Source organism: Suillus subaureus (genome assembly GCF_016647635.1).
Source record: "Suillus subaureus strain MN1 chromosome Unknown BJ212scaffold_4, whole genome shotgun sequence".
NCBI lineage: Eukaryota > Fungi > Basidiomycota > Agaricomycetes > Boletales > Suillaceae > Suillus > Suillus subaureus.
The window spans coordinates 1,222,276-1,238,589 of NW_024538560.1; the positions used below are offsets into that span (position 1 = coordinate 1,222,276).

Consider the following 16,314-nt stretch of genomic DNA (forward strand, 5'->3'; position numbering starts at 1 on the left):
GACTTTGCAACCTTGTGAGTAGCACGAGTCTTAGTCTGCAGCACGCTTTGGACTGTCGTCTACAACCTCCTATGCACGACTTGTCACACAGATCTAGAGTCACAAACATTGTGTATCAACTGTCAGGATTAGCTGAACTCCTGATGAGGGCAAGATGGTGGGTATAATTATAAGCAGTTGCTGATTATGAACCGGGCTCGTTGGCAGATGATCATCTAGATCAGGAGTGGAATAAGAGACCGTCAGATGTAGTCTTGACGGGGGCTCATCACGGATGGGCACTGCAGATGGATGAGGAACGACTCGGACGCGGACGTTAACATCGCTGCTCCGGACTTCGTACGTGATAGCAAATCTAAGACGGTCATTCAGACACATGTGACACCCTCGATCAATCGCGGATGGTCAAATGAAAGGCCAGCAGGAGGCTCAATCATACTACACGTCACTAGTGCTACACACTGTAGATTACTGCCAGCGACAGTCACTTATAGCATGAACCTGACTAAGACGTCGCAGTCTCTTCTGGGGGTTGCCGGAATAACAACGACATAGGGTACTGCTCTGACCGATAACTCTTTCGAGCATTCTCGGACTCCCAGAGCTGGTACTGCATACGTGTTGCCAAGATTGCATGCATCATTATTTGAGGGCTGTTAATTGCAACGGAGTCAGCATTTACGATGAGCACTCGGAGGTCGTTGCGCACTTAAAGAAGACTGTAGCATATTCGTACTATGCATATAAGTAGAATGTCAGCTCGTGTGAAGCCTGGCGGCAAACTGGCCAAACTGACTTCGAACAGCGCTACACACAGGACATTGATAATGCTGAAGACTAGAAGGAAAGAGTTTATTGCGCTGTCATAGAAGTAGAATACACGCACGAAATCCACAACCATAGTAGAACATATGGTGCGTGAGGAGAAGTGTAAGGAGTGGTCTTGGTGTCGATCTGTAATTCTTCACAGCCCTTACAGTGGTAGAAATAACAAGGACTGGAGATGGAAGTCAGAACTCCGAAAAAAATTATGACAAAACGTCTTCATACCAAATTCTAATATCAGGAGCGCCAGGAACGCCACCAATAGCCGTTGCGCTTTTGCAACTTGCAATGTTTTGCATGTCGGAACATCAGGTACAAATACGTACTGCCCCGGGACAAAGCTGAAAATGATTAGCCCAGTAACTGTTATACCCTGCTATCGCCGGTTCCCTGAGTAAAACTTAGCAGGTGATTTGATAAAGGATGCACACAGCTACGATCATGAACATAATCCGACGTAGAAGGTGTTTCACCTCCCACATAGCGCAGGTTCGGAGTACGAAGATGGCTAACGAACGGTGAGAAATTAGTGAAAGTTCAAGTGAATCTAGTGACAGAGGTCACAAACATTCCGCGCAGAATGCTGCTATCAGGCCGAAGGCTAGATAGTTGTCAGCACAACGTCAAGATCAGTTATAATTGAAGCCCTGCCTGTTGCAAGATCACCTACACTCTGACAGTCCTATGGAAACAGTGAGAGACACGTATATGATCGCCAAGGTCGCACACGCACAACGTTCCCCATGTGGGAGACTTGGTCAACTGGGACCCGAGTGAGACTAAAAATATCATAGAGGATGAGTATATGCTCACAGATGAGCCCAGGAATAGCTATCAACAACGGCATATAGCGGGCTCCGATGTACAGGAATTTTGCAACGTTCTTGTTGGCTTGGGCGAGAAATGTTGCCTGTGAAAATGGGGGATGAGATCAATAACTACGAGCATAAACGGTGTCATCACCTCTTGTTGGAATCGTAACAATAAATCATAAGCCTTTCACCCGAATAAGTGAAGAAGTTGGCTAAAAATTCAAGAGGAAACCCACCCAAAGAGTAGTAACCGCGACTAAAATATCTTCGTCAGAAATTCCCTGTTTCATAGAGCGAGAGGACAGACCATCGGTATACTGAGAGTAGTCTTTCAGCTGGGATCAGTGCTGCTTTGGTTCAGACAGACACTCACATTCATCACCTGAATGCTCCATACTGCCATCAAGAAATCATCCTGCGGTACGACAGAAGTGGCCATGGGGAAAAGACTGAAGGGCTGGGGAGAAGTGCCTGTTCATCCTTTTAAATCGACAGGTGAGTGGGCCAACGTTAACCTGTGTTTTATCAGTATGGATATACATTCATCTTGCAGTCAAAATGTGATATTCTCACCGCATTCCGATGACATCGAAAACGTGAGCAACCGGAGGTACTGGCAGGTGCTTGATGCGATGCAATCTTGAGAGTACTGCCTCCTACTCGGATTTTAATAAGATTATAAAGGAACTTGAGCTCGACGTGGATGTTTATGCTAATATTAACGATACTATCTCTGGCCCAGAGTTGCAAAATGCTCCAACCAGTTTTTCATAACACAACAACTACACAACATTAAAATAAGGAAACACTAGGAGCATGTAGGATTTAGTACATACTTTAATGCTATATCAAGAAAGCTGTCAAGCCTACGTTGCCAGAGAGAAGCCGGTGCGAAACATGTTTGAGCACAGTGTTGCAAAATTTCTCGCCCGCATACTATCGGTTACTATCATTCTGTTACGGTCCACCATTCCGTGAATTTTGTCTACAGCACTCAATGTTAAAGCAATTGCTTAGCTACTTCACTAAGTATATTCTACATACTATCGTAGCATGTTCCAAGTGAGGGAAATCAAATCCGTTAAGAAGTGATGGAGATCGTGTTTTCAGCGTGACAGCAGCAAAAATCATGGATTGGTGTCACCTGCCGAAGCTGCCGACGTCGGACATTGAAATTAACAGCGTGCAGCTGCAATCTGTCACCCGTGAGCACTGCACTGAGCCAACACTGAGCTGGGCTCAATCACTATGCCATGGGTTGCCACCGAGGCAAGCTGGCAGCATCTACTGTCCCCAAGTATGAGTTCAGGATCCAGGCTGCACTCGAGGGTGTTACAAATGGCACCTACAAGAATTAAACAGTAGCTGCAAGGGTAAACAAAGTATGATTATTTATCTTTCGAGTTCCTGTGGTGCTAATTTCATTGTACAGGTCATGCGGCAGACTCTTAAAGACCGGAGCAAGGGTCATATGTCTCACAAGGATTTTTCCTGGTCATGGCAGCTCCTCCAGCCGTCTGAAGAGGAAGCTGTCAAGGATTGGCTGGCTCATGAATCTGGCGCCGTGTGTCCTGTGCACCCTCATGATTTACATGCTCGGGTCAATGAGATTAGTGGAAGGATCCCTGGCAAGCATTGGCATCAGCAGCTTCAACTTCAAGCCAACCACCAGAACTTCCTGCAACCTCCAGTTCCTCCCAGCCTGGACACTTGCCACCACATTTCATACATCCACCTTCTCATACTGGTTTCATCATTCCTGCACCACATACACCATATTTTTTTGCTCAACCCCCACATCTGAGTCATGAATTTCACAATGCACCTATGCATCACTACCTACATTCACACACATTCCCTCAGCAATATTTTACACAGCATTAATTATTTGCATTTACTAGTTCTATATAATTCTCCATACACACTATAGCTCACAGACTTGCTAGTGGTATCCTAATTAATTGCTGTTAAAGTTCATGAATCATGAATAATGTCTGTTGAGCGGACTGTAAATTTGGCCAGTGTGACTGTCTGTTACTATTCGTGACTTAAGTGTGACTCACAGAATAGTGGACCATAATGGAATGATAGTAACCAATAGTACTATCCCAGGACCAGTGGACCAAGGTCCCATCATTCATTCCACTGGTATGAGATTTGCCTGTGTGACATCTAGTAGTGCAAGTCGGACCTGACTGCTAACAGCGCTAACTACTCATGGATTTTAAACCTTGTGTGGAAATCCAGTGGGTCAGCTCAACACCTGCATGCTCGAGCAGCTCCACTTGTTTAAAAGCAGAAATGACATTATAACCATGTACAACTGCGACCTGTCATATGTGGAGCTGATGTGAAAAAGGGAAGAGAAAGAGAACGTGACGTCCGAAAAACAGTGAGGCATGGTGCATTATGTTGCGGCTTCAATTCCATTCTCCTGCAACCAATTATATTGGACAGTCAAGCGCAATGAGCTTGGAGTTCAGCTCCTTTCTTGGGAATTGTATTTGCAAATATTTCGTGACCTCTCTTTTCCAGTACCATCAAAAGCATTTGTTCATATTGCTGCTTGCACAGGAGCATCTGGCAATGCATGGACTCGGACCAGACCCCAAACAGCCTGGGCTCTGTTCTTCCTGATATCAGCTTCACCCTCCCACCCCTCCTAGGCTCAAACATCAATGGGCATTTCCATAGAATCGGCAATCAGTCCACTCAACCATGGCTAAACATATTATGTTCAATGAACTTCCTCCAAAACCTGATCATTGTGACATTCGGTCGGGATGGACAAAACATTAATTCCTTGCTGACTGCATCGAGCATGTCGAGCTCCCACAGCACAAAGGGAGTGCAGAAGAAGTGCTCACATTTGATGTAGAAACCATGCCCACATATCATACTTATGCCATCATGGCATGTGCTGCCCTATAGAATGCCTGGTACAGTTGGATATCACCCTGGTTGCTCGGGGAATCTGTTGAGCAACAACACCCCATTCCCTTGGGGAATACACTTTCCCTGCACATAGTCGTTGGTCACAACATCTGCTACGACTAAGTGCGCATTCTGGAGGAGTACAACTTACATGGAACTCAGTCCTGCTTTCTCCAGACAATGACTCTGCATGTTGCAGTGAAGGGAATATCTTCCTACCAAAGACCTGCTTGGATGAAGCACCGCAAATCCAAGGAGATTCAGAAAGTGCGTCATGCCAAAGTGGTCAAGGCTGTCATGGAACTCATATGTGACATGGAGTTTAAACACGACCAGGAGGCCAATGAAATCAAATGAGAAGAACTATGCCATCTCCGTGCTGGTTTTGAGGTGAGCCTTCTGCAACGTGCCCATTGACTGTTCCTGATTCTTCCCCCCAATGTAAGAAGTCCACTCCTATGTGCCCAAACCAAAGGTATTTTGGCCAAAGTGGTACTGGGATCTCGCAAAGCCCCAGAAAGACATGTCTCCCAGCACATTGGATGTCACAGTACGGAATCGCATTGCCCCTATCCTCCTTCATTTGTCATGGAAAGGCTAGTCACTCTTCTACTCCCAGGAACATGGTTAGACCTTTCGCATTCCAGGGGATGCCAATTTTCCTACCCATTTTTCTCAGCCTGATTTCTATAATCCCACAAATGACAACCTACAAGATATGCGCTTGGAGGGCTGTTTTGTCTTCTACAAGTTGCCACATAAAGCCAGTGACTCGGAGAAGGTGAATGTGGGGAGTCTGCCTGGGAAAATGTTCGTGGAATATGCAGAAGATGGGATGCTCACAAGCTCTGGTGACGAAGCGAAGTATGCATTGGACATGATTGCGCAGTGCAGCTATTGGATCAGTGCACATGATTGCATCTTGAATCAGATGGTAGTCTGGCAGCAGGGAGCATTAGGTCTACAGTTTGAACCACCTGTATCTTCAGCCAGACCCCGGAAATGGGGTATCATCCTTCATCAAGTGATTACAATAGGCACTGATGCGCCAAGCTATTGAGAGAACATGGCTCACAGCAGGCAATGCAAAGAAAAACCGCGTTAACTCAGAGCTCAATGCCATGGTGCATGTGAAGGGGTACGCCATTGTTGGTGCAGATGTGTCAGACAATATGATATCAAGGCACATTATCTCATCTCGGGGCACGACAAGTTATGCTACTTGGGTGCCAAAGAAGATCGCTATCAAGCTGCACTCACGCTGCAGATTGCCAACCTATGGACATGGAGCCTTTTTGCCTTTAAACTGGGAATGGATGACTTACCTCAGGGGGTCACATTCTTCTCAACTATTGATATCGACAAGGTACTCAGAAAGGAGGTTGATATGCCATGCATCACACCCTCTCATCCTGACCCCACCCTACCTGAAAAGAAAGTTTGGGTATTTCCGGCATTTTGGACAAGACAAACAGTGGTTCATTGTGGAAAGATGGACGCCTCATGATCACAGACTCTCCACATCTGATCAGCACAACAAAGGCTATGAGCCTCCTAACTGCCTTATTCACTGTGCTGAAAGCACTGCAAGCCCAAGCTACCTCTGAGTCCCTGAAATCAAGTATCTTAAACAGCAGACAGCAGGGCAGGTGATCAATATGAAGATCCGTGGCACCCAGAGTGGTAATGGAGGAAAAGGCACGGGCGTCCCACGAAACATGCTTCCATGCATAGAACTGGGTGACTGGGAGGCGATGCAGGAAACACTGAAGTTTAACAGATGTATTGACCTGATCATCCTCACACAGGTATCGATCATGCTGTATAGTGTTCTAAATTAGACCTCGCATAAGAGTAACCTTATTCATACATGCCTGTGGCTGAGTGCTGAAGCGCTGAGGTCTGGTTCAACTGATTTCAGCACAGATACTTGTGAGCATCAGCAAAACCCTAACCCTATGTGCAGCACTGCACAACGCTGCACAGCAATCACAGTGTCACAGCGAGGTCCCCCCATGTACAGCGCTGTACAGTGCTGCACACTACACAATTTCTCAATAAAACATAATTATTAGTACACCATCTTGTTATATACATGTTTATGACTACATTACACTCATTTTTACATAGAATCAATACTTGTGTGGTGCTGCAGAGCCTTTACAACAAAATCTATGTGACCTGTGACACGCTGTGTGGCTGTGGCGCTGTACCCAAATCAGGGTTTTGCTGATGAGTCTAGGGTTATCGATGATCAGTGGGTGAATAGATGCCATCGATAACAGTTATCACCGCTCAACATCCGCCAAGGTGTCTTCTCAACGTGTCCCGTGAGACCGCCATCAGCGCGCATCCCCCGACGCCTGCCTTTTATGGGTCAGCGGTTCCGCCAGAATCCCGCCCCATGGCCATAATTAGAATTCCCGCCAAAGATTCCGCGTTTATTCTGAAGTTCTTGTTTGATCTCACCATATCCAACGATGTTCGCTGTCCCGCCCATGTCACTCGTGCGCAGCAATCCCCAATTAGCTCCCGACCAACGATGGGCGCGAGAAGTCTACAAGTAACTTCCCGATGTTCCTCGGCGTGCTATATAAAAGACACGCAGCATGACAGTCGAGTCACCCAGCGTACTGCGCATCTCCAGGTCTAATAACGCCCCCCTATATTTTTTCTGACTTGTCCAATCTCCCTGACTCCAATCTAACACGATGAACTACCGGATTGGCTTCCCTGCCTCTTCATCTCATCACAGGTCTTGGGCTGTGCACAGTGCACAGTCTGGCTCCACTAGTCAAGCCTTCCAAGGCCATTGGTCTGCGCTCCCAGCGTCGTCTCCATCCCCGATCCCAAATGCGCCGCTTCTCCATTCAGTATCACTTCCACACCCCAATGCGGCCTCACACCAATTTCCTATGTCGTGTATGCAATTCTTCTTTTCGTTCATAATTTACGCAGATCTCACATCCATTGTCGTTAGACCAACATTCTTCCACGTCCCACTCTTCATTCATAGTCTTGCACTCACTCTTGAGTCATGGCCCTAATTTGAGATTTAACATCACACGAGACCTAGCACATGTGCAACTGCGACCAGGCTGTCCGCCTACCATGCTTCAGGAGCTTGCGGTACAACCGCCAGTCTCTCACATGATCATTACTATTCCTGAGCTTCCCGCTTGGACGATAGAGGTTGTGAACCCTCGGGGTGTCACTGTGAACGATGTTCTTGCCATGATACGTGAAATGCTCAACCGGAGTGTTGCTTCGCACGAGATGCAAAGATCTTCCCGTGTGGCCAATGCTGCTGTTGATTCTTTCAGGGCCAGGTCACGCGCTGACCCGCAGGAACATGCGCAGGGCGTGAAACGCGTTGACTTTTTGGGCCCTAAAGTTTTCTTCTCCGGCCTTGCTAGAGCTCGAGATGGATCAGACAGCTGGGAAATTCACTTCGCCCAGAACGTTTGATCCTCGCCATGCGCGGGTCGCCTTGGCTGTTCCTTATCTTTCGGCACATTGCATCTGAGTATATCCAGCCCAGTTCCGATGGACTTTAGTCGGATCTCATCACTTAACACTGCCGGCTCTAACTTTACTTGGTAATCTGCCGTCACCGCTCTCTTCTTCGCATCTATATTCGACAGCCCCTAATTTGTTTTATCGCTATCTTGCTCTATCTCTGTCCGCAATGTTTTTTTTTGATTCATGTACCGGAATAGTTTGGATAAAATGCACTCATATACCAGGACAATTGTAATTTTATTTACCATGTACACAATCTCCACAGCAATCCAGTGTATTCATACTCGATATTCGACTTTGATCTGTTATCGGGTGGTTCGAGTGGAATGGAAAAAATCTTGATTCGCTAGAGTTTGTCCGTTACCATCGACAGGTGAGTGCGTCATCATTCAGTAAGGGCGCCGCACGAACTTAACCTGATCATTTCGATGGCACGTTCTCCTCCTGTCAGTACATTAAGGAGGCGAACAAACACTATAGCAATGACCTTCGAATTAAAGAACAAGTGGAAACCGCGCACTTTTTGTGAGGTCATCCCATACATGTGGTCTGATGATGCATACCTTCCTTCTGGTTTTCTGTTGAAACCAGCCCAATAGTAGCAACTTCAAATTAATTGATGCTACTAGCGTATGCTGCATTGTATCAGGTGCTCAACATAAGGTTACATCCGTACTACTCGAAGTTCCGAACCGACAAATTAACGACTTCATTTCTGATGGAGTCCAACCCCTGTCTTCCCCCAGGACACCCATGTTGGCATCGAGATCAAGAAGGGACTCCGACTACTCACAGTTACTACATATTGAAGATTGTGAAAAAAATCACTTCACGTGACATGGTTTGTACTCGCGTTCACGCCACCATTTTCGACGTTTCAACCAACTTCCACCTTCACAACCATACATCACTACCTCGCCCGCCAATCACTAAAAAGTTAAACATGTTTTTATCATTCAATCTTTTCATTATACTCGCACACGTCATACTGGCAGCTGTTGCCCGGCGGCCTGCGAACAGATACCAAGATCTCAGGGCCAATACGATACCTGCAGATCAACAGCACAACGAGACGCTCGCGACGAGAACAAGCCTACAGAACAAGAAACCTCATCGCTCTCGCAAAACAGGCGCGAAACAGGACGCCCGCCTCCGAAAACGATCTCGCTTGACATCCAAGTCTAGTACCCCAGCCCGACTTTCTCGAGTAAACGCTGCGCCGACGCCCAGCCTACAGGTCCTTCGTCTGTCTCGACTACTGTGCATATAACCAATGTGACCGATTTTGCACTTTTACTTCCTGCAAAGGATGGAGGTGCGTCTCTCCTTTGTATTTTCGTTGCGCACTTGACCACGCTGTCCTCCCTTAGAATTTATATCGAATGCTGAAAGTGACGCGACGGTGTATTGTACCAATGGATCTAACTGCCAGAACACATTTCCAGCAAACTTCATAACTGGTGCTATTATCTCGGAGGCGAGCGATGGGTCCTATATACAGGTCAGTGGAGTTATATTTAGCTGTCTGCAACCTTTTCCTCGGTACTGATGAGCGCTAGATTACCGGCTGCTTGGACTCCGGCAAGTTCCACTTTGCTCAAGATGATGCAGGAGGTCAGATGGATGTTCGATTTCCCAATGGTGCGAAGTGCGCCTTTGGAGGATACGGCGCAAGCTTCATTGAGCAGTATGTTCCGTTTTCTATCGTTTCTAATTGGCTCGTTGACTGTTCACCAGGGTTGAGCCCTCTGCCAATCGTTTCTGCCTTCGCTGTTGTGCATCCGCGAATGATCAGGTCAACTGCAATTCACATAATGACAAAGCCGGGTGTCCTGTTGCTGTTCCTGGCACATATGACTTTGATGGAGTGAGCTGCTCCTAACACGGCAGCGTCATTAATCTATTTTCGACTATTTCATTCACACATTTGTAGCCCAACTGATACTTCTACCAACATTTGTAATTCCATTCGCAATGTATCGCTATGCCCAAGCCGTTACAGCCAGAATACAAAATCATAAAGAGGTCGTGTAATAAATTCATACATATGCCTGATGCCTAAGTATGCTATATAATCGTGAGGTCCACGGAGATGTGACAGCGTCTATGCATACGCCGCGAAAAGGTTTCTCAGGTATATGGGGATATCAAGAAGGAAACCAGAACCAGCCTCGGTTGCTGTCGATCGTAAAAGTTGAAAATCCCGGCTTCAAGCCCTGCCAAACACGAGTCTTCCGGAGCCGGCGCCGGGTCCATGCTTTTCCACTTCAATTCCGATCAAACGAGTCTTCCCATGCAGCCAATCCACTCGTCGGACTCCGCCTTCCCATCCACCTCCCAACCTGGTACACCTTTGTTCATACGCCTGCGTAACTTTCCGCTGTGCCCTGCTTCCAGTACCAAGAGCCTCCCACTCCTGAGGCGTGACTCTCGTGAGAAGCGTCTCATACAATGAGTGAAGAAGGTCAAGATTCGTGATATCTGGGGAGCGCCCATTTCTGGAAGACCCGACGACCACGGGCCACGGGAACTTATCTGAGCGGAGTAAGATACGGGATGATGCGGGAGTCGGCGGGTCAGTCGCTGGTTGAGATAACGTATGGGCATCGACAGGTGAATGTGTGGTTCGGTCTAGAACTGTTCGTGGTGAAGGAGCAAACGTGACGTCGTAATTTATGGGCGCGGAGTGAAGTCGAGTAGAGGCAAAGAGTGGATGCATGTGTAGTGCAGGTGCGCGTCTCCCGTGAGGATCCATTCCAATATCTGTGCGCCGTTAGATAGCCAATCTCACACCTATTTTAAGAGACTTACATGACTGGGCCGATCCATTCGCAGATGAGATACTACTCTGCCAAGTATGACGTTGTTGCAGAGAAGGCCGTCTATCGTATTGAAGAACGTGAGCCATAGATGGCGTGCCTGGATGCATGCTCGGAAGACCCGAAGAAGAACTGGAACTGGTGCGGGAAGATGTACCATAAGATACGGGAGGCGCATAATTATACAAGGATAATGCCCGACTGGACGTGGATGTCAATTTCAAATGCGCTCGTTGACCGCGGAAGACAGAAGACGTACGATGTTCTGATGACCTGTAGCTGGCGCGCCTGTAGAGTGGCACCTTCTCAGCTTTCGACGGAGTGCCGTACCTCATGTCTCTGGCACCGTCAAATGTGGTATATCGCAGTGGAGATGGAGCTGCTGTAGCACCGAAGCTATTGCTTCGTTTTGTCTTTAGGCGCGAAGAGGAACTTGAACCAGCTGGCGGCCCATAGAAGAAGCTTGCAGGGTTAGAACGTGAACGTGAGGGCTTGTCGTGACTGGGAGATTGGCTTCACCAAAAATGGAGCGGAAGTAGGAGGTCATTATGACTTTTTGTTCGTGAAGTGAGAATGAGAGGTGATAGGGAAATGTCGTTGCTCGAGGTACTGAACCAAGAGGAGGGATGAAGTCGGCATGAGAAGTGTTCGGTCGGACTCTTATAAGCGCACAGGTTAGCCGTTATGCCTGGATCGGATCGCCTGTGAGTTCTAGACATATCCTGGCGAAAATACTTACATGAAGTAAGAGGACCCCTAGAAAAGCGTGGACGTGGTATTGGATGACAAACATGGAATTTAATGCCGAGAGGGGAGATTGCAATAAAAGATCTGTTGTCCAAAAGCGCACTGCCAGTGAATGGCGGTGGATCAATGATCACGTCTGTCCGGAAAGTCCGTGAGTAATGAAGCATGACCATTAGAGGAATTGACAATATAACATGGCTTGGAGAGGAAAGAGGGTCTTCCTGTGAGAAGTTTGAGTAAAGTTCGGAACGAGTAGGAACAAACCTAGTGGCGACGCGGTTGAATGTGTTATACTATCTCGATTGCAAATTGGAACCATGAGGTTTGATGCCAATCCGTCATTACAGGTGCAGGACACATGTAAAACGCGTGTTTTCCTTTTATGGCAAAGGCGCGGCGGTACACCTTATCGCTGTAGATAGTACATTAGCCTAGTGAGGCTGACAATTTTCATACGAGGCATGAGACTGGAAAAGGCATTTACGGCCGAAGAGACTCGTACTCACCAAAATTCGACATGTCTGATGTGGTACTTTGTGATATCGGTTTGTGCCAGAGTTGCTCGCCTCCGCCGAAGATAGCAAAGGCAGCACGCTTCATGGCGCATGGTCACCCTAAATAGGGACAAGCGGCGCGCAAGAAGTCTTACCAAACCCGCCATGAACTACAGTCGCGGCAAAGGACACCCGAAGTACTGTTCGGTTGAATCGCCAACCGGGAATCGGGTCTAGACCTTGTGGCGCTTAAAGAAAAAGAGTAAGGAGAAAGAAAAGAGGGACCTCATCGCTAAGGAGAAATTAAGTCACCAACGTTGTTAGCGAAATGAACTATTTCCGGTTGGACGATCTGTGATTACACCACGATGTTCCCTTCAAACTTGAGTACTGAGTTTCCTTGAGAGTGAAAGCCGCACCCTCTAGGTGCGGGGCAGGTTGCATGAACTGGAGAAGTATACTTTCTTTGCGCAGGAACCAAATGTATGCGCGGGCATCAGGGGACAGGAGAACAAGAGGAGCTAACAGAAACAAGGTTAAAGTTGAGTCCTGACGAGTCTACTTGGAATATCCCACAGGTTGAGCACAGGGTCCGAGATCGGTGGTTGAAGAGAAATCAACAGAGTGACAAAATGAGCATGCTAATCAAGCATGCCTCTGGCAGTAACATGACAATATGAAGCAGTTCATGGAAGTATATGCGCAGAATATATGCACACAAACTTGAAAGCGTGACGCAGCAATGTATTACGAAAATTGCTGTTATACCATATGGTGCAATGTTAATTGAATGATCAAGATCTTATGAAACTTGTCACTGTTTGGATCAGAAGCCTTTGCCAAAACACGCCTGTTTAATGTTTAGTCATTTTGCGAGTTGCACATTGACCAACATATGTTATACTACAATTTGCGGCCCGGATATTCAGAATTCTGATAGGCCCTACAGACGCATAACATGTGGAGCTTTATCTCTAGGTTGAGACGTGGCAGCAAGACCGAATCGGGGCCTGGTCTTCAAGAAGCACTACAAGAAAGCCCTCAGCAACGCCTCTACCGATATCGCAAACAACGCGGAGTTAATCTTGGTAAGCTCAAACTGAATGCATTATCCGAGTCAAAGCGAGCTAAGTGTGACTCAGGATCGTGGTTCGTTTTAGAGCGATGGGTATCAGAGTCGCCATTTCAAGGCGCCGCCGGCAGCGGACAAAGTGATCTGGACGTTGCCAAGGGTCTACATGCGAAGCAGGTTCTAGAACAACATTGGGATTCTTGGATCACCTCCACCGATTTTGAATGGCTCGCGGCAAGGGGAATCAACACCGTGCGGATCCCAGTGCGCACTTTCTTGTAATAGTACAACAGCATCATCTCATGCTGCCTTGAACAGATCGGATACTATCATATCTGTGCACTGGACCCGTCTATCCTTACTCGAACTGACTTCGATGGTCTTCAACATGTTTTTGAGGGAGCATGGAGTAGACTTGTTGCCGCGGTGATCACTGCCCAGAGCTTTGGAATTGGGGTGCTATTTGGTGTGTCGTTTGTGGAGTGGACATATTTCATTTCTCACTCGCAAATTTCAGATCTTCACGCAGCTCCTGGAAAACAGAATAAAGATTCACACTCCGGAACGTCATCCCCCGTAATATCGTTTTTCAACGGCAAATTTAACATGCAGCTGGCCATTCGCGCTCTCCGCATGCTAGTAACACAACTTATCGCTTTGCGGGCACATGATTCCACATTCAACAATATAGTCGGTGTACAGCTTCTCAACGAACCCTACCCCTCTTCACACGAAACACTCTACAATTGGTACAGGGAAAGCAATCCAAGAGATAAGAAATATAGACTCTGGTTTCCCAATCTACATATCAGACTGTTGGATGACTGATCAATATGCCGATTTCGTCGCACACTTACCGTCTTCCTTGGCGCTGACTTGCGTCGACCATCATCTGTACCGGTGTTTCACACGGAGCGATATCTCAACGTCAGCAGCGCAGCATACTGCATCCCTTGCTGATCGGAACGCTCCCTTTCCGCAAATGTTCTCCCGCGTTTCAGAGAAGCTCGCAGCATCAGGAAGTGGACTCATAGTTGGCGAGTGGTCTGGAGCTTTGAATCCAGGCTCTTTGCAAGGTACGGGGATGAACATCAGGAAAGAGCATCTTACATTCGGGCTCAGCTCGACCTGTTCGAGCTGTACTGTGCTGGGTCATTCTTTTGGACATACAAAAAAGAGTTTTCTGGAGACCAAGGATGGTCTTTCCGAGACGCAGTTGAAAATGGTGTCTTTCCCGAAGTCGTGGGCATGATCCCAGTAAAGGATTATGTTGGACTCAGTGCCGAAATAAACGCTAGAAAGGTGTCCGCTAGAAATGTAGCCTTGGGTGAGTTCAGCGACTCCACGGTCGCCACATTGTCCCTGATTTTTTTTCAAGGCCAACATGTATCTTACTGGGCCCGTTTTCCTAGTTATTACGAGCATTGGCGTTTTGAAGCTGGCTTCGATCAGGGCTGGGTCGTGGCTTATGACTTCTTCACCTTCGATCGCGCGGGCCAGCCTACCGTCTCAGAACTGGGATTCAAGGGCTGCATTGCGAAGAGGAAGGCGCAGGACCATATTCGTGAAAACGGGCGCAGCAACAACATTTGGGAGTTCGGTGAGTGTACTATTCAAGGTGGTTTCCCTTTCTGGGTTTTGCCGCCTCTCGGCCGGCAACACGACATACCCGCTATCTCGATAAGTCTATCTGTGAAATCGCAGATTTAGTGGCCCTATTCCTAACATATTTCAGAGCATGGGTTTAGTCAAGGGGCTGATGCTGCGAAGCACGATTTTCAACATCACTACTGTTGATTTTCACGTGCCAGGTGTAAGATCATCATGGTATGTTGCTTCGCCTAATAGGGACTTTAGCTTTTAACGATTTACTTCTAGAACAGACAATCCATATCTTTGCATGCCCGTGTCCTCGTGTATGATAATGTCGACATATTCGATTGCTCTTAATCATCGCAGACGTAAAGCTCTTCTGAAGTAGACACAGCTATTGGCCTGGCTTGGACGAGTTCTTACCCCTTTGTATCAGCCTGCGATGCAGCTGTCAAGGAAAGTGCTGGAAGAATTTGGAAGACTGTGCTCCATCACAACCGTAGCTTCCCGTTCCTCTAGTTTTCCATCTAGTCTTCCGCGCCTCTTCAACGAGGAGCGCGGTAATTACAAACTTCCGTGAGTGCTCCTATCCCTACAAGAATTCAAACATTTTCTCCATCATGTCATAACATATTTGAATCTCTTTGTCACCAAAATATAACATATAAAATGACCGCTATGATCTCCGAGGAGATATTTTGGTCACTTGAATGACTTACGATTTGTCTTTTTTAAATACTGGGACGGGAGGACACCACAATCAGCACTGCAGTCTTACAAAGGTCGAGGACGGATTTCTAATGTCGTCGGTGACTTTGACAGGCATGGCATTGCTGTGCGAGACGCGTGGTGGACCTGACAGTTACCGCTAAGGTACGGGTATCGATCATTGGTCGATAGCGTTGTGATGACCCTGATATCACTAGTACAGGTACGTAGATGAATAGCCCCGATATGAAACCATATTGTCTCCCACTACGCACGATATGTCACATTAACAGGAGGCTTACTACACCCAACATTGAACGTTAATATCTTCTCGCGGTAACTTCCCTTTGTTTCATTCTCTCAGCGTTATTTTGGATTAGAGTTGGCAGACACAGGAACAGGGGGTCTGTGATCATGATATGAGCCTCGATTAAAATCGCCCATGTGTTGTGCCTTCGCTAGACTATGCATTAGCGTGTTGGACTTCATATGGGCCTGTGACACCCCGCATATCATACTTTGTCTGAACTTTGTCTACGGTCAGGCACAGGGCGTTCCAAGGTTCACAGCAATCATTTCATCTTCATCTCCCCTTACAAATGTGTGATGAAGCAAAGCTTCAGTCAAACTGTAATATCAATAAGCGTACAAATGTTTCGATCACAAGCCGACAAACATAGATGTGTGGCAATTTTAGAAAAGTTAGGCCTCGAGTCATTGTCAGGGTATATGTGAGATAGTTACAACATAAATCATAGCGGCGAATCAAGACAATAAAGGACAAAAGG

At 47.1% G+C, this 16,314-nt stretch overlaps 6 protein-coding genes across 6 annotated transcripts; 4 read left to right on the forward strand and 2 right to left on the reverse strand.

The window, feature by feature from the left end:
- Window positions 1–336: 336 nt before the first annotated feature.
- BJ212DRAFT_700377 (uncharacterized protein) lies at window positions 337–2,202 on the reverse strand. Its single transcript, XM_041343857.1, has 14 exons — window positions 2,011–2,202; window positions 1,945–1,954; window positions 1,874–1,893; window positions 1,789–1,821; window positions 1,639–1,735; window positions 1,559–1,587; window positions 1,477–1,507; window positions 1,394–1,426; window positions 1,257–1,333; window positions 1,051–1,201; window positions 887–997; window positions 797–837; window positions 710–735; window positions 337–653 (listed from the first exon to the last, which is right to left on the reverse strand). The coding sequence occupies exons 1-14, from the start codon at window positions 2,074–2,076 to the stop codon at window positions 506–508; spliced, it is 873 nt and encodes a 290-aa protein (XP_041197796.1). The 5' UTR covers window positions 2,077–2,202; the 3' UTR covers window positions 337–505.
- Window positions 2,203–4,473: 2,271 nt separating this feature from the next.
- Window positions 4,474–6,078, forward strand: BJ212DRAFT_1533520 (uncharacterized protein; the record flags this gene model as incomplete). Its single annotated transcript, XM_041341789.1, has 5 exons — window positions 4,474–4,838; window positions 5,047–5,121; window positions 5,251–5,530; window positions 5,625–5,709; window positions 5,730–6,078. The coding sequence occupies exons 1-5, from the start codon at window positions 4,752–4,754 to the stop codon at window positions 6,076–6,078; spliced, it is 876 nt and encodes a 291-aa protein (XP_041197797.1). The 5' UTR covers window positions 4,474–4,751.
- A 1,490-nt stretch (window positions 6,079–7,568) lies between these two features.
- BJ212DRAFT_1262184 (uncharacterized protein) lies at window positions 7,569–8,039 on the forward strand (the record flags this gene model as incomplete). The annotated part of the gene is made up of 1 exon (XM_041330244.1): window positions 7,569–8,039. A coding segment is annotated over one exon (471 nt), but the record flags the coding sequence as incomplete, so codon positions are not given.
- Window positions 8,040–8,903: 864 nt separating this feature from the next.
- Window positions 8,904–10,049, forward strand: BJ212DRAFT_1326335 (uncharacterized protein). Its single transcript, XM_041334601.1, has 5 exons — window positions 8,904–9,300; window positions 9,324–9,408; window positions 9,464–9,594; window positions 9,653–9,780; window positions 9,831–10,049. Exons 1-5 carry the CDS (start codon window positions 8,932–8,934, stop codon window positions 9,973–9,975), a joined length of 858 nt encoding a protein of 285 aa, XP_041197799.1. The 5' UTR covers window positions 8,904–8,931; the 3' UTR covers window positions 9,976–10,049.
- A 253-nt stretch (window positions 10,050–10,302) lies between these two features.
- BJ212DRAFT_1261787 (uncharacterized protein) lies at window positions 10,303–11,247 on the reverse strand (the record flags this gene model as incomplete). Its single annotated transcript, XM_041330206.1, has 2 exons — window positions 10,303–10,856; window positions 10,905–11,247. 2 exons carry the CDS (start codon window positions 11,245–11,247, stop codon window positions 10,303–10,305), a joined length of 897 nt encoding a protein of 298 aa, XP_041197800.1.
- Window positions 11,248–13,111: 1,864 nt separating this feature from the next.
- Window positions 13,112–14,935, forward strand: BJ212DRAFT_1476616 (glycoside hydrolase superfamily; the record flags this gene model as incomplete). Its single annotated transcript, XM_041339396.1, has 6 exons — window positions 13,112–13,241; window positions 13,296–13,489; window positions 13,544–13,691; window positions 13,743–13,974; window positions 14,290–14,552; window positions 14,604–14,935. 6 exons carry the CDS (start codon window positions 13,112–13,114, stop codon window positions 14,933–14,935), a joined length of 1,299 nt encoding a protein of 432 aa, XP_041197801.1.
- Window positions 14,936–16,314: the final 1,379 nt, after the last annotated feature.

Coding starts and splice junctions, on each gene's coding strand:
- BJ212DRAFT_700377 (XM_041343857.1), bottom strand. CDS start 2,076: ATGGCCACTTCTGTCGTACCGCAGGATGATTTCTTGATGGCAGTATGG. Junction 1,202..1,256: donor TTATGTTCATGATCGTAGCT/GTGTGCATCCTT, acceptor AACCGGCGATAG/CAGGGTATAACAGTTACTGG. Junction 736..796: donor TGTGTGTAGCGCTGTTCGAA/GTCAGTTTGGCC, acceptor TTATATGCATAG/TACGAATATGCTACAGTCTT.
- BJ212DRAFT_1326335 (XM_041334601.1), top strand. CDS start 8,932: ATGGTTTGTACTCGCGTTCACGCCACCATTTTCGACGTTTCAACCAAC. Junction 9,409..9,463: donor ACTTCCTGCAAAGGATGGAG/GTGCGTCTCTCC, acceptor GTCCTCCCTTAG/AATTTATATCGAATGCTGAA. Junction 9,595..9,652: donor GCGATGGGTCCTATATACAG/GTCAGTGGAGTT, acceptor GATGAGCGCTAG/ATTACCGGCTGCTTGGACTC.